Raw genomic sequence first — 17,443 nt, forward strand, 5'->3', positions numbered from 1 at the left:
TATACTCCTTGTATATCTTCTTGGCTATCAAGCAAATGGAGATCCAGGTTACAATTGATCTCCAGCCAATCATGCTTGTCGTAAGAAGCTGCTAACGAGATCGTCTGGTCAGGCTTGCGTACTTGGTAAATGCATGTCATTGTATCCCAATTGCGATCGATGTTCATAATGTCACTCGCTGGATTGGCTGGTTCTGACTTGATCATTTACAGACTGCCGCCATGTAGCTGGAATATGGCGGAGTTCGGAGCGTTAAAAAACCTGCCAGTGTTGCACAAGGTGGTGTTTGACAGATTGAAGGGTCACTGCAGGTATGGTCAGTTGTACATAACCTTCTGACACTAAGCCCTGGTAAAGTTACTAGACCAGAAAGGGATATCACATATTAACAGAGAACAACCTAACAGATGAAGACTTGCCATCCTGATACATATGGCCAAGTGCACATGCTGAACAGTTCTACCACCAACCCCCCCTCCCCCCTGCCAATTTCACTTTTTGAACAAGTTATAGACTTCACTGGTGTTAATAGGTTTTCAGAGGTCTTCTGTCAGAGAAAATGGCAATCATTATTCAATGGTTTATTTCTACACAGTAGTATAGGAGGCATCAACAGCTTGCAAAAAAAGGGATTTGTGAGCCAGGTAATGTATGCACAGCACAGATGGGTATCTCATCAATGTTGATTTGTTCTGCCAAGTTTTTGTCTATCCTATTCTGACATACATAGAACATAGACATTGGATTCAAAGCATGAACAAACATAAATATAAAGGATATAGACTATCAATAAAAAATAACCATTGATGTACTTCCAGCATACACACAGATGATCAGTTACCCTAGTTCAGTGGCATTAAAGGTCACAACATATAAATACAAACATTTCTTGATATGTTAACATGAAACCTGTTGATACAATATCGATTAAACTGTTTTTACAATGACATAACCATCCCAACGGGTCTTGATCCATGAACAGCCCCCTTATAATACAAACATACTAATCATGTTAACAATTGAAGGTGCACAATCGGACTTGCATTAATTATGTTTTCTATAGCCCATGCTTATTTTGCACATTCTAGATGAAACAGTTCTGTCCTAGATTGTTGTTCCTGCTGCACAGCATGTATGGTATGCTGCTACACTGTAGATTGTGATGTCACAGTTGTGACTGTACACAAATTCACCACATACCATTTGTAAAATGAGTCAAAAAGTAGATCAGTTAATCTCTGTAGGCCTCATAGGGGCTGGCGATACTTGTACTGAAGTGAAGCCTTGTTACAATGGGGTAGGTCGGGTAGCCTAGTGGTTAAAGCATTCGCTTATCACGTTGAAGACATGAGTACAATGTGTTGAGCTCATTTCTGGTGTCCCCAGCTGCGATATTGCTGGAATATTGTTAAAATACATTGTAAAATTAACTCACTCACTCACTCGTTACAATGAGGCATGACCGTAAACATGGTAAGAGCCGGTGATACTTGTACACCTATAAGTGAGTTGGGTCAAACGCTGCTTTTAACAGTATTCCAGTTATATCGCGGTGTGTGAGCTTAATGTGGGAGGAAAGCCCGAAGGTCTCAGATGTTTACCACTTCGATGCAAGCCAAGACCACAGGTATGGTGCTGACAAACCTAGAAACATAATCGGGACAAACTCAGATTCGAACCCACAATCATAGGTTTTTGGCATGCCCAAGGTATGCAACTCTGCACAGCAAATCGTGGTGCCTTAGACGACTGGGCCACCCATGCCCCCTGTACACCCATGAAACCGTGTTACAGTAAACATGGTAAGAGCTGGTGATAGTTGTACACCCATGAAGCCTTGTTACAATGAGGCATGACGGGTAAACATGGTAAGAGCTGGTGATAGTTGTACACCCATGAAGCCATGTTACAATGAGGCATGACGGTAAACATGGTAAGAGCTGGTGATAGTTGTACACCCATGAAGCCATGTTACAATGAGGCATGACGGTAAACATGGTAAGAGCTGGTGATAGTTGTACACCCATGAAGCCTTGTTACAGTAAACATGGTAAGAGCTGGTGATAGTTGTACACCCATGAAGCCGTGTTACAGTAAACATGGTAAGAGCTGGTGATAGTTGTTCACCCATGAAGCCATGTTACAATGAGGCATGACGGTAAACATGGTAAGAGCTGGTGATAGTTGTACACCCATGAAGCCATGTTACAATGAGGCATGACGGTAAACATGGTAAGAGCTGGTGATAGTTGTACACCCATGAAGCCTTGTTACAGTAAACATGGTAAGAGCTGGTGATAGTTGTACAACCATGAAGCCGTGTTACAGTAAACATGGTAAGAGCTGGTGATAGTTGTTCACCCATGAAGCCATGTTACAATGAGGCATGACGGTAAACATGGTAAGAGCTGGTGATAGTTGTACACCCATGAAGCCATGTTACAATGAGGCATGACGGTAAACATGGTAAGAGCTGGTGATAGTTGTACACCCATGAAGCCATGTTACAATGAGGCATGACGGTAAACATGGTAAGCAGTAAGCATGCCTACACAACATCAAAGTTGTAGCAGCACTGTTACATAGCATATAGCATACAAAAACAAATGTTTAGGACACTGCTGAACATTAAACATATTTCTTATTCTGATGTGACAAGCTTCATATCCCCCCAGCACATCGCTAGGGGTCACTTTCAGTCGTACTAGACAATTATGCAAAGCATGAATAATAAGATTGACATCAGTGATGAATCAGATTTGCATACAGGTGTTAAATGCTTTTCACAAAGCTGACCACAAGGCAAAATTAATCACTGTCAATAGGACAAACAGCAGCATGGATACCAGAGTCATACGTAGTAAATTACACAAAGATTGTTATCTGACAAGATTAATAGCATGATAGTTAAGAAACATTGTAATATACTGAATAAAATGCTCTAACGATTCAATCTAAGGAAACAAATTGTGTTGTATTTAACTGGATTGAAGAATTTCAAACTCAGCATGATTAGTAATTGTCCTGGTCACAATCGGGGGTCATATTACTTAGACATGTTTGTATACCAAGGACCTAAATGGTTACTTACAGGATGAAAAGAAGGTCATATGTACTGTTTCATGCCACAGTTGTACAGTCTCAACGTGACATTAAGTACGTTCCTGTTTCTCTTTGGCATTAAATTTTTTAGCCATGGCATTGGCCCCAAAACATGCCTAAATTTTGACTAACTTTGATGAAGCTTGATTGTTAATATTAAAAGATGCATTTCATGTTATACTACATTAGCATAAAGGAGTAGCAATCTCTCTTCAACTGAAGGTATATCTCAATGTTGTATCTGAACATTTTGACACTTCCACACAAAAAAGGTACATGTATGCGTTATATTTTCTTGAATTTTACATACTATTTTCTACTCCTCATGTGTCAGCAAACTATCCTTAAGTATTGCTGGTTTGTTGTTTTATCCAACATTCGGAATACCAACTTTGTGACAAATGGCATGATTATCAGGTGTGATCTTGGTTATATAAGCAGGTGTGGGTCAAACATATGTTTTGTAGTTTCTGTAGCCCTATGGCTATTCAAGTACTTAACAACAGCTGACTGTTTGTGCTTTAATATATTTTACAGATTATCCCACACTACTAATCTCTGGTTGAGTTGTTTGAATTACCCTTGAATGCCTGTAGCCCTGTAGGGTCCGAAGTGTCCTATAATTAAGACTGTATTTTGATTGAACAGTCCAGTTGGTAATTTAACCAAAAGAAATATTTCATGTACATGTAATATGTAAACCTACAGTAATCTGATGTTTTCCTTCACTCTATTCAATTGGTTTTGAATATTTGGGACATTTTACAATATGTAGTGTCCGTAGCCCCAGATTCTTAGATGTTTAGATTTTGCTTTTCATTGAGTAGTTTCCAAAGAAAAAAGTTGTCTATTTGACATTTAACATTAGTCTTTATCTTATTACAGTTTGTCTGTTCTCTAATTAGACACTTTGCAAATTGTAGTGTCCTAAGTACAGGGCAAGTGAGTCAGTTGCCAAGATATTTATCTTTGCACTTACTGGTTTACAAGTTTGTCATATACTACTATCTAAACGCCTTGAAAGGATTTCATAAAACTTACCAGATATTGATAACCATGTACTTAGAGAAACTGCTTCTTTCAGTTTATTTACATAGTTTTCAATCATGTTTCATATGCTTTCTCAGACAGGAAATAGGCTGTTTACATTGCAATGGGCCTCACTGTGTCCAGTCAAATAGAACACATACCTGCACTCATTGTTAGGTTGAAAAAACTGTCCATTTCTATGTTAAATAGCATCTTGTAGTGTCCGTAGCCCATGGGATGATTATGACGAGTTTGAGACAAAACCGAAAGAAAATAAGCCCTTTTCACTATTTTAGCCATAAAAGTGCTAATATTGACCTTTTAGTTGCTTTAGTACTTTAATTGCTCTTGATTTTTCAACATACCGTATTCGACGTAATAAGCGCCCATGGCGATTATATTTGCTAATATATTGGCTGGTGAACAATCCCAATTGGCACCTCTTCTGACTGATTAATGTACACAAGACTTATTTATTCGTGTATAATACACACTCGTGTTATACGCACCCTTAATTACGGGCAATACAATTCTGGAAAAATATGTTTGTCATGTATTATACGCACAGTCTTTTCTTTTGTATCATTCAGGTTGTCAGCATAAACCTTGAAATTTACGATCTTTCAACTCTGGGTTTTTTTCACCAAAATTCTAATGAGAGCCCCCTATTTTTAATTTTAAGAGCGCCCTGGGCGCTTATTACGTCGAATACGGTAAGTGCAACAAAAATGTGACCCCCGATTGTGACCAGGCTGTAATAGTACCAGAGGCGACTAACGGGATCAGGTGGTCAGGATCCCTGACTTGGTTGATGCATGTCATTGTATCCCAATTGCGTAGATCGATGCTCGTGATGTCAGTACCAAGATTGCCTGGTCCAGACTTGATTACTTACAGACAGCCTTCGTGGAATATTGTTGAGTGCGGCATAGAACAACAAACAAACAAACACACTAACAAACTACAATATAGAGGAAAAGTCTATGAAATAAGGCTGAAGTTGTAGTCATCAAGTACTTGATGAAAATGTCCATAATAGTTGGTTAAGTCAGAGATAATATAGGGTGATCTGGTAACTGGAGCCACAACATCTATTTTCAATTGTTTTCAATCACATATGCACATTTTGCAGTGCTTGACATACATAACCTGTCCTTTTATCCAGGTAATCTACAGCACTTGCAGCAAGTGTCCATGCACAAACAGGTCTCCTAAGTCTGGAGTTCCTTCTATGTTGCCCAGTAGTCATAGTCTTGATCATAGATGTCATCATCATCATCCAGGTCTATCATGTCATCTTCATCCCACACATACGAATGGTTGGAGTAGTCGTAGGAGTAATTGTCAATAGAATATTCATCATCATCATCAGGATTGTCAGAATAGGCTATGTCATATGTTGCCTGACTGCGGCGTGTCACATACTGACAATGAGGACAGTGTATGTGGCAGCGAACGTGATCGCGAGGCATCTTGCCCACACACACAGCACTCCCCATCAGAGCCTCAGGCATGTCCTCTACCTTGATCCACTGTTTCTTCTCAAGGCTGTACTTAAACACTGACTTCAATGGTTCCTTGGTCTCAAGGCTCTTTCCCCCAAAAATATAAAACTCATCTTTACAACATGTGTACGAGAAATCCACACGATCTCCATTTTCTGGAGGAAGGGGAATCCCAAAGTCTTTCTTTGGCTTCCACTTTCTGTCCTGGAATGAGAACACACGAGTAGACATTTTCCCAGGTTTGCCAACCATAATTCCATCTGCATACGGAAACATGTAGTTCTCGAATATGCATCCTCGTGATGATTCATACCTGCGTTCAGATTTCGTATCAAAGTAGACAAACTTAGCACTATGTCTGCTCTTCTTGCCGCCTTTATCCCCACATTTCCAGCCAGACACACACACATAGGTGTTGTTCACTGCACAGACATTGATCTCGGTGTTGGGATTTCTAGGGAACAGTTTACACTTGATGGTGCTTTCCTCGGCACTCTGGTTTATCTCCATCAGGAAACATGTCCACGCCGTGCTCTGACTAGCATGAGCTGCTGCTGCAGCTGCTCCACTGGGAGTCTGGTTCTTCTTCAACATGCCAGAAGCTATGAAGAAAACCCTGTTGGCACAACAAACCATGTTCTGGATGGTTACATTCTCACAGTTGGAAGGGAACACCACTTTAATGCTGGTCCACGTCTTGTCAGCTACTCTGTACTGAAACAGATAGAGTTCCTCTAATCCATTAGAGTTGTCGTACACAAACAAGTTCCCACTTTCATCACAGACAAGCATTGGTCGTCGCATGGCATATGGCAAAGGTGCTAACTCAGTCCACCGTTTCTCCTCTATGACGTAAGCAAACATGTTATTGACAGACATGAAGTCTGAGTATGGAAGCATGAAGTGGCCGATGTACACACCTGGGCCACTGCCACCACAGATGAGGATCACATTCTTCTGTTCATTGTTGTGAGTAAGCATTCCAAACATTTGTTTCACTTTTACATTCAACAGATGGACTTTACACCTTTCAAACTTCACAACCAGTGGGCAATGCTCAACTGTGTCTTCGAGGAATGATTTGCTCATTTTAGTGAGGTCCAAACACTCAAACAGTTCAGGAAAGCTGTCTTCTCGTTGATCTAACTCATGCACCGTCCATCTGAAAATGAAATCAAAGAACTCCTCTTGGGATACATAGGAGAGTGTCTCATCCGTCAACAAGGACACAATGGACTCCTTGGTTAGAACCAAGATGTCATCTTTGCCCATAACTTCAGGCAAGTGCCCTCTGAGAAACTGGAATGCTCTGTTGTATAGGTCAAGGTCATACAAACTGGCCATCAATGATAAGTTGACACAGTTGTCGATGTTGATGTCAACGAGGAAGAGGTAGTCACTGCAGCACTTCTTCATGTCCGTTATCTGGAGGTACTCGGCAGCCTCAAGCAGCTCCTTCACGACGTCCATGTTGACCTCCACAGTGCCAACATACAGGAACTTCACCGCCTCTTTCATAGCCCATGCACTGCCAAATGATAGGTGTACCTCACCTGCAACAGAAATCATGCATTCAACTAGTGGGCAAAAATAGAGCAGCTTCTATGGTAGGGTTGTGATATGATATGTAACCTGACACTATGGGTGCAATAGTATCCCAAAACAGTACTTTATTTTCATAATTTGACATTCTTTCTTTCTGCAGTTGAATTACACCCTGAATCATTTCTTCTTATATTTCAGAGATCACAGATGGGATATTGTAGGGAAGAGACGAATAGGCTAGAGGGAACTGTGAATGTTATGAGTGAGTTGGGTTTAACGCCGCTTTTAACAGTATTCCAGTCATATCACGGTGTCAGCTTTATGTGGGAGGATGCAGGTCTCAGACGTTTACCACTTCAGTGAAACCCACGAGCACGGGTATGGTGCTGACAAACCTAGAAACATAATCGGGGCGAACTGGGATTCGAACCCACAATCATAGGTTTCTGGCGTGCCTAAGGGACGCAACTCTGCACAGCGAATCGCGGCGCCTTAGACGACTGGGCCACCCATGAATGTTATTCAATTTATTGCCAATACTAGAGAATGTGTTTAAGCTGGTTGTTGAAAGTTTTGATTAGCATCTAATTATTCACACGTTTTTACACCATTATAACTTGTAATGTAATGTTTTGCTATAAAGGGGTTGTAAGTCGCTGTATTGAATCTTAGGCCTTGTATAGGAACACAATGTTGTATCATCATATTGGTACAGTCCTACTTGGAGGAGGATCATACTACTTAATCCACTAACAATTACCCATTCACATTTTCCCCGAGGCAAGAGTGTCCACTAGCCTATGTCAAAGCCTAGCTTCTGTGTTTGCCATTTAAAGCCTAATCTTCCATGCTTATATGTAAGAGGACTAATGCACTTATCATTGGTCCAATCAGAGAATGTATTACAAAATCAACATCCATGTTCGGAAAAGGTGGTCGCTATGGCCACAGTCATCACCTGTTGGAATTTGGAGTACTGAGTAGGTCTTAAGATAATGCTCACAAATATTTGTTGACAAAAAGTTGTCAATCAACTGACCCAAGTACGTTTATTTATATGCGTGCAAATTTCAGTGTATTTCAACTCAAACAACTGATTGAGATTCAGTGTCACTTTTAATAACGCTTCAAATGGGGGGAGTCTTGGTGGTGTTAATTTAAAAGGAATGGAGACTTGCAATAATTTCATGATGCATTAGGGGTCGGCGCTCGCTTTACAATGTACAGTTATTTTGTGTACCGTGTTAAACAAATAAACATGTTCAGGTAATGCCTGCATTTGTTTAATAAACAAAAGTTTGCCACTAACATGGTTATATCCCCCGCCCCTGTTGCAGAATTTATGACATAATTAAATCTAAACAAACCCTAACCTTTTTTAACCGAGGTAGAACTTGTCATGGAAATTGTAAAAAATAAAGTGTTGGGAACCTAAGTACATCTAAGTACATCATACGGTTTATAAGTTATGCTTTGAAAACGAACCCTACCCTCACAGAACATAAGTCCATCTTGTTGCCATGGAAACATAAAAAATAAAAATTACTAAAATTTCTAAATAGCAAAAGGCACGAGTTCAGCATGTACTTGACAGACCTGCACAGTTTCATGAAAATATTTTGAACGGTTTCTGAGTTATGCTCCGGATATGAAACATGACAGACGGACGGACGGAACCCGTTTCTATATCCCCCGTCAACTTTGTTGGGTGGGGGATAAAAAGGATTTGTAAAACAACACAGGAAAACAATCATATTTTAATCAAATATGCAGCTTATCTCAAGCTGTGACATGCTTACTTGCTCTTTTCTCCCTCATGCCACTGTCATAGAGAGACTGGAAGAATGGGCATGACACCAACATACACCAATGAGCCTTGATTTCCTGCACACAGACAAATAGTTTACATAGTATTTCATATAGTACACACCTTACACGACTGTTCATATAGTACACACCTTACACGACTGTTCATATAGTACACACCTTACACGACTGTTCATATAGTACACACCTTACACGACTGTTCATATAGTACACACCTTACACGACTGTTCATATAATACACACCTTACACGACTGTTCATATAATACACACCTTACACGACTGTTCATATAATACACACCTTACACGACTGTTCATATAATACACACCTTACACAACTGTTCATATAATACACACCTTACACGACTGTTCATATAATACGCACCATACACGACTGTTCATATAGTACACACCTTACACGACTGTTCATATAATACATACTTTACATGATTGTTCATATAGTACACACCTTACACGACTGTTCATATAATACACACCTTACACGACTGTTCATATAATACATACTTTACATGATTGTTCATATAGTACACACCTTACCATGCTTACACGACTGTTCATATAATACATACTTTACTCATCATTCAAGTAATACATACTTTACACATCATTCATGTAATACATACTTTACACAATTGTTCATATAATACATACTTTACACGATTGTTCATATAATACAGACTTTACACTATTGTTCATATAATACATACTTTACACGATTGTTCATATAATACATACTTTACACGATTGTTCATATAATACATACTTTACACAATTGTTCATATAATACATACTCTACACGATTGTTCATATACATACTTCACACTATTGTTCATATACATACTTCACACTATTGTTCATATAATACATAAATTACACTATTGTTCATATAATACATACTTTACACTATTGTTCATATAATACATACTCTACACGATTGTTCATATACATACTTCACACTATTGTTCATATACATACTTCACACTATTGTTCATATAATACATAAATTACACTATTGTTCATATAATACATACTTTACACTATTGTTCATATAATATATACTCAAGACTACTAGTGTTCTGCCACTGTTCACTTAGTAATTACCTTCACAGGAGAAAAGATTTCACGCCAAATGCATCTAATGTCTATTCCTGCCGACATCAGCATGATCAGTACCTCCGACAACCCAGGGAGTTTGGGTACAGACTCCCTGTACGTTGCGTTCTGTTTCACTTTGTACTTTCATGTATGATAAGCAGACTTTCACGATTGATATGGTGTCATATTTTGTTCTGTGGATAATTACTAACTAACTTTTGTAGTTAAGGACTAACAAACAAACATCAGCCTTCAAAGTATATTTCTTCCCCAAAGAGCCATAGGGCCCAGACAACTGTTTTCAGTGAGACTATGTCAAATTCAAGAAGCCATGTAAATACTTAAGGAACTAAACTTCAAGATAATAGTCAGTAATGCATAATACTGTCAAAGCATATCTAATCTGCCTAACTACAGCAATAGAGATTCCTGCCTTTGGTGCGACAGGCTTCATTGTATTATTTAATATTTTCTACCTCACAATTCCCATGATGATTTTTAGATTTTTATGATGTCTTTTATTATGCAGTTAGTGACATCATGTCACCAGCTTGATTTTTCCAATATTAAATAATATTGGTCGCCACATGAAAATATCAATCGCCGTGGCAACCAAATGAGTTGCAATTTTGAGGTTTGAATTTACTTCATATTCTTCATTTCAACCTTAATTAACATGAATGAACCTAAGACTTACCACTGCTCCAATGATAAGGGTAACATCACAGAATATAGAATGTTCCTGCATTTGCTGATACAGCAGGTCCTGCACCCTGGAGGCATGTCGGTCCTTGGATCCCATAGTCCTAGTCAGCCCTTCCATCTCGGGGAACAGCTTGGCCATCACAAACCTGGGTCATTACCTACACTTAACAAATCAGTAACAGTGTTATAAATTAGTATATGACTCTGCGTCAAACTTTAAACTTTCCAAAGTTCATTTTCACAAGAATTTAACCTAGTTACTCTATACATAATCACCCCAAATGACATTTTACTTGACTTATGCTTTGGAGAATTGGTTTGAGACACAGACTGCTAATGGATCAGTACAAACACTGAACTGTAAAGAGACACTTTTACATGTATACACAGTCAAACACTGTTGTGTTGAAGTTGAAAGGGCCTTTGTAAACACATCGAGTTATCCAAGGTTTGACACAACCGAAACATGGTGAATCAAGGTCAGGTGAAATGGGGTTTATTGTCAGGTCCAGGATTATTACACTTACATAGCGATCTGCATGCTCGTGTGTGTGTTTGGCTGCTTGTAATAGTCCGGACAGATGTCGATTTATAGTGCTAGCTCCAGAGCTACAGATAAGCAGTAAAATATTCAAAATCAAATTACTTTCAATTAACTTGCATACAGAAACACATGATTAAATGAAAAACTTTAACGTATAAAAAACGTTCACGTAAAGACCCAATGAAGTTTTTTCAGCATGCACAAAAAGGAGCTAATTTCCAAGACACAATTACGTGCTAATAAACTTTCCGTGTCAATCCTATGTACACATTTAGAATAGTTATATACATCTGAAACATTATTTTTTTTTTTTTAATCTTAAAATGTTCCCTTATTTGGGGAAAAAACCAATAGAGTATAGATGAGTGAAAACATACTGGTTACCCAACCCATGTAACCCATGTAAAATAGAAACCCTAGAGTAAAAACTCAAATGCTCAAAAGGTTATCTGTAGGTCACTGAGATACCATCCCGCAGTTTAACTTGAATACCCCACTCAGACTCAGTATACTGACTCCAAGCCAACCAGTCCTTGTCATAGCCCTTTTAATGCCAAGCAGCAGACAGGGTAACAACAAATACCATCTTTTAACGTCTTTTGGTATGCCTTGGATCAAACACTGGACCTTCCGCTCTCTGGGTGGACGCTCTACCACTGGAAGTCGAATCAAGAAGGAATGCGTAGGGACCAAACTTTTACTTGGCGACAACCGTAAGCTAGACACATAAATGTTCAATTCAACAGTGTTTGACTGTGTGACTAATGAGTACTGGACATATACTGCGATCCTCAGATGGGCATCAGCAAGTGCCACACCTTCAGCAAACATTGAAGCAACAGGTTAAGGCTCAAGTGATGATATAATAGCAATACAATTTACCCACTGACAAGTTGTGATTTATAAATAACCAAAAGAATCCTCTTTTTCTAGTCAAATGATTTCCAATCTAGACTCATAATGTAAGGGAGATAACTCTTTTTTCCTGGCAATTACATCTCTGAAGGACTTGAACCATTACATGTTTACCACTGCAGGAAGTGTTCCTACGACCGACAACTATAATTTCTTCTTCACATTCTTTGCTTGTTTTGATTTATGACATAAGTACAGAAGTTTTAATGAAATAATGTAATTGTGTGATTCTTAAAAAATCTGACCATTAGCAAGTGCCTACAAGGCAATTTTTTTGCCATGTTTTGTTCCATCTTTAACTAAATCTCTTTCGAAATCAGACTGGGTTAAATAACTTGTTCATGTTCAAATATTACATGGTGTCTTAAAACCCCCAATCTCAGCCTTTCTAACATATCAGCCTCAATTCTGCATTTCACATAAAAGATGAAAATCTACAGGAACAGGTCCTTATCATCTCGTCCTTGATTTGTTACACATTGTTTAAGCCACAGTCAACTTAATTAGTTACATCATGGGAGCCATGTACGCATCAAGTCTGGGCCAGGCCAAACAGCAGTAGAGCAATTTCTGTTTCAAAACAAAACAATTTCTCCCCAATAGACTTCTCTGCCACCAATTCCACTGGTATTTCTCTCTACACTTGCACAAGTAATGTGTCTGTCACGTGACATTTCACTCATCGGCATACTCATCAGTTGTAGGAAACACATGTCATAAAAAGGTTAGAATACAGAATACCAGATACCTTCCTCCATATTGGTAAGAAATATGCACAAGTGCCTTCCTAAGTAATGTTTCCTAATAAAGTTTTTATGCCACCTTTTTAGCTGCCTCACTAAAATAAAAGATGGTCTGGAATGCTATCATAAGTAAATGTCATTTTAGTTTCAAAGTTAGACCCTAATGGTAAATATGTTTGCTGGAATGCATCCCAAGTGGATTCTCTGGTGTGATTGCTGAACTTTTTTAGTTTTAAGAAGTCTATGAATCTCTTTAATATTAGATTTTGATTTTGTGGTGTAATCATATTAAACCATACAAATGACTGGAATCGTTTTGGTGCTTCTTTGAGCTTTATCACATTATTTTAACATTAATTCTATTAGTAGCATCAAACAAACATGGCATATATATACACTAGGGGTATCAGGCATTCTGTAGGAGTAGGCTACCAAGAAAAATAGATTTTACTTCAGTACAATGTGATCAGTGTAATTTTTGGAGGCTGAACGTCAAAATGTCTGCTGAAGACATGGCTTAGTGAAATGAATATCGCAATGACTGCATCTGTCTGTGGTAAATACATGTATTATAAGCTTCATGATGCCTGTTCCGAATCCCCTATAAACAAGCCCCATTCGTTTGCTACATGCCCTCGTAATCCAGGCATTTTACCTAACCTGCTCCGTGAGTCAGCATGGCACGCAGACTGAGTCTAAAGGAAGCATGAAGAGTTCAAGGTATTCAAAATCCAACATCAAAATTCACCAATGACACGATGCATATGACATGTTTTGTCCTTGTTCGACACTATGTTGCAGACGATGCTACCTTGATCATCGATGGTTAACAAACAGGAAGTTGGCGCGAATGACGTGAATGGTGTGTTCGCGCGGGGTGTTCATTGCTTTTCTGTGAACACAAAAATTCACGAACTCGTAATAAGTGGTAGATTTCCCGCTCAAAACAGATAGAAAGTGTAATGAAAACATCTTTCTGTTAGTTGGTGATGTATTTCGAAAACGATTATAAGGCGGGAGTCGAATGCAAAACTATGTAATTGAATTTTACACTGGAAATTCTGAAGCGATATTTTCACTGTAGTTAGCATAACACTTACAAGAGTTACCGCCCCGCGAATTGTCTATCAGTGCCGAGCCCGTACACAAACTGTTGACTGTTCACGTTAGTTCCACACCGACAGGACAAGTCATTAATGGAGTTAATGTTGCTTCTTGCCGTTTGTTATTCTCTTTTCTCGTTTCGTTATAAACTGCAATTTTCGTATTTAACTCGTCTATCGAGACTTCGTTTCGTTAAACGACATTTTTGTTACTTAACCAGCGTGTATTCTTTCGCTTTCAACAGCGGTTTCCCATATTTGAATAATTTTTAAAGGATTTTGCAAATACGGAACAACTGTTTAAGTGTGTTAGGTAGGGGGACTTCAAGGTTTTACAATTGGTGTGTGTACTTCGCCACTGTGAAAATGTGAAAATATCCAGCAGGTGTGTTCAGTTCTTGACGCAGAGAGCTTTCTTTTGGGAGTAAATTTTCAGAAATCAAATTATCAATTATTTGTGTAGTACAAATGGACGGTGAATGGTAAAAATATTGTTTGTTTCCCTATATTTCCTATATAAAAATATAATAATATATCTGAATATATTTAAATAGGCACTGGGCTCCAATCTCATTAAAATCAGATCTTAGTTCTCGCTACCCCAAAACAAATTTTAAGATCTGATTTTAATGAGATTGCACTGGGCTCTGGCTTCTACGCGACTGTATGGCAAGCCGTTTTCACATTTAATACGGAATTACAGATATCTTCAATTGTTTTAAAGATATCTTGAAATGAATTGAAGATATCTTGAATTGAATTGAATATATCTTAAATACAGATGATAGTAGATATCTGCAATAAAATTAAGATATCACGAAATAAATAAAGGATATGGTGAAGCGTATTACTGATATCTTGAAAAGAATTGCTGATATCTGAAATTCGATTATTGATATCAAAATATGATTTAAAGATATCAAAATGTCATGATTTGTTATTTCATTAATTCAATTCCTGATATCTTGAAACTAAATACAGATATCAATAATTAATTATTGATATCTTCAATTGTTGCCATTATTAAAGATGTTACATTGATAATGTTACTTAAATTAGATAACTGCAATCAATAATGGATATAAAGATATCATCAAAATTATTAATATCTTTAATTGGATTTTTGATATCAGTAACGGTCAGAATTAATGATATCTTGAATTGAATTAAACACATCTCTTATTGAATTAAAGATATCTGTAATGCATTTGTGGATATGTATATCTTATATCAAGATATCTTGACTTGAAATTAAGATATTTTGAATTTATATCTAATATATTTATGTACTGTAGGATGGTAATTGTTTAACGATATCTTAAATAAATTTAGAGATATCACAAACTAATTTGTTGATATCAACGTAACATTTTAAGATATCAGTAATTGTATTATGGATATCAGAAATGAATTTAAGGTATCTTTAATTATTTTTTGATATCTTAAAAACATTATTGAGATCTTTAAATAAAATACCGATATCTTTAAAACAATTGAAGATATCTGTAATTCCGTAATAAATGTGAAAACGGCTTGCCATACGACTGTCTAACACTGCCCCCTAGGTTCTCATTACATAGCTGCCGCGAGTCGATTTGCTGGCTACTATAAGCGCGATAAGAGACTGGGTTACCGTCTGTAGGGATAGCGGAAATATATACTACTCAAAATTTGATAAGGATCGTAGATATTTTTCTGAATAAAAAAACAAAATAACTGCATAACTGGCAATATTGTGTTCAAGTGAAATCAAAAACGTCTCCAACACACGTGCACGTGCATTTCATGCCATGGGAAATGCGTTTCACATCACAGTTCATGCTTGTGCTACCATTGCACGATTTCCAATCAGGCAACGGTGTCTGATTCATTCTGAAACTGTAAACTCAATTGAGTGTTTACACTACGTTTATCTACGCAATGCCCCCTCAACGTGTAAGGCGTCGCCTGACGACAGAACAACTGGGCAGATGTATTGGAATGCTTGATGCTGGCTATTCACAACGTGACGTTGTCAATGCACTAAACGTCAGCCAGAGCGTTGTAAGCAGGGCCTGGTCCCGACAGCAACATTTTGGTACAGCAGCACACCGACATGGGGGTGGTCGTCAGAGGTCGACAACCCAACGCCAAGATCATTTTGTGGCTCTTCAGGCACGACGTCATCCCTTCTGGACAGCAACCAGCCGACGTAACGACCTCCTGAACGCCTCGGGGGTGAATGTGTCCACTCAGACGATACGGAATCGTCTTCACAATGCAGGTCTCTACTCGAGAAGGGCATGTGTCCGAATCCCCCTGACTGTTCGACACCGGCGGGAGCGATTGGAATGGGCTGAAGATCATGTCACTTGGACACGGAACGATTGGGTTCCAGTTCTGTTCACCGATGAGTCCAGGTATTGTTTGGACTTTACAGACAGGAGGCAGCGGGTGTGGCGACGACAACGTGAACGTTTCCATGATGCCAACATCAGTGAACATGACCGTTATGGTGGTGGTTCCATCATGGTCTGGGGTGGAATCAACAGAGATGGAAGGACAGATCTTCATGTCCTGGAGAGAGGGACAATGACGGGGGTGAGGTACCGGGATGAGATCCTCGATGTGTACGTCAGACCCTACGCTGGTGCTGTTGGCCCTGAGTTCATCCTGATGGATGATAACGCCCGTCCTCATCGCGCCAGGGTGGTTGAGAAGTACCTTGAGCAAGAGACAATTGTCCGCATGGATTGGCCAGCGCGCTCGCCGGACTTGAACCCGATTGAGCATGTCTGGAACATGCTGCAGGTTGCCCTTTCACGCCGTAGAGCACAACCCACGACTTTGGCAGAGCTCGGACATGCCCTCGTGGAAGAGTGGAACAACCTTCCTATTGGGAACATCCGGGTGCTTATTGACAGCATATCTCGACGTTGTCAGGCCGTCATTGATGCAAGGGGAGGTCATACTCGATATTGACACTTCATCGACTAAGTTTAATGATGGACTATCCCTCATAACTGTGTAATTCTTTCTCTTGTTTGCTGTTTCAAACATTCCATATTGATACAAGTTCATGCCGTTCATGAATTTTCATTCATAACATGATTAAACACATTTCTGAGTCAGAGTCATGTCTTTTGTTATGTTTGTGGTAACTTACACACATATCACCTAGTGATCCTTATCAAATTTTGAGTAGTATATTTTGAGACAATATCTATACCCATTTCAGAACACTGAAGTATTACCCGTGATCTATGAAGATTTCGATATTACAAAGGAAAGGTGGAATCTCATTGGATGTCGTTATTTGGAAATACCCTTGA

The 17,443-nt window shown here is 38.7% G+C and overlaps 1 protein-coding gene across 5 annotated transcripts; it reads right to left on the bottom strand.

The window, feature by feature from the left end:
- Window positions 1-568: 568 nt before the first annotated feature.
- LOC139442603 (kelch-like protein 7) lies at window positions 569-13,841 on the bottom strand. 5 transcript variants are annotated; one of them, XM_071223458.1, is made up of 5 exons: window positions 13,690-13,841; window positions 11,355-11,436; window positions 10,820-10,985; window positions 8,981-9,065; window positions 569-7,189 (listed from the first exon to the last, which is right to left on the bottom strand). In XM_071223458.1, the coding sequence occupies exons 3-5, from the start codon at window positions 10,964-10,966 to the stop codon at window positions 5,361-5,363; spliced, it is 2,061 nt and encodes a 686-aa protein (XP_071079559.1). In that variant the 5' UTR covers window positions 10,967-10,985; window positions 11,355-11,436; window positions 13,690-13,841; the 3' UTR covers window positions 569-5,360. The 5 variants fall into 5 exon arrangements, with proteins under 5 accessions (XP_071079559.1, XP_071079558.1, XP_071079560.1 ...); XM_071223457.1 differs by having other exon boundaries at window positions 10,820-10,990; XM_071223459.1 differs by having other exon boundaries at window positions 10,820-10,990; window positions 13,685-13,841.
- Window positions 13,842-17,443: the final 3,602 nt, after the last annotated feature.

This window comes from Haliotis cracherodii, unplaced genomic scaffold, assembly GCF_022045235.1.
Source record: "Haliotis cracherodii isolate W230 unplaced genomic scaffold, xgHalCrac1.p SCAF_5, whole genome shotgun sequence".
Lineage (NCBI taxonomy): Eukaryota > Metazoa > Mollusca > Gastropoda > Lepetellida > Haliotidae > Haliotis > Haliotis cracherodii.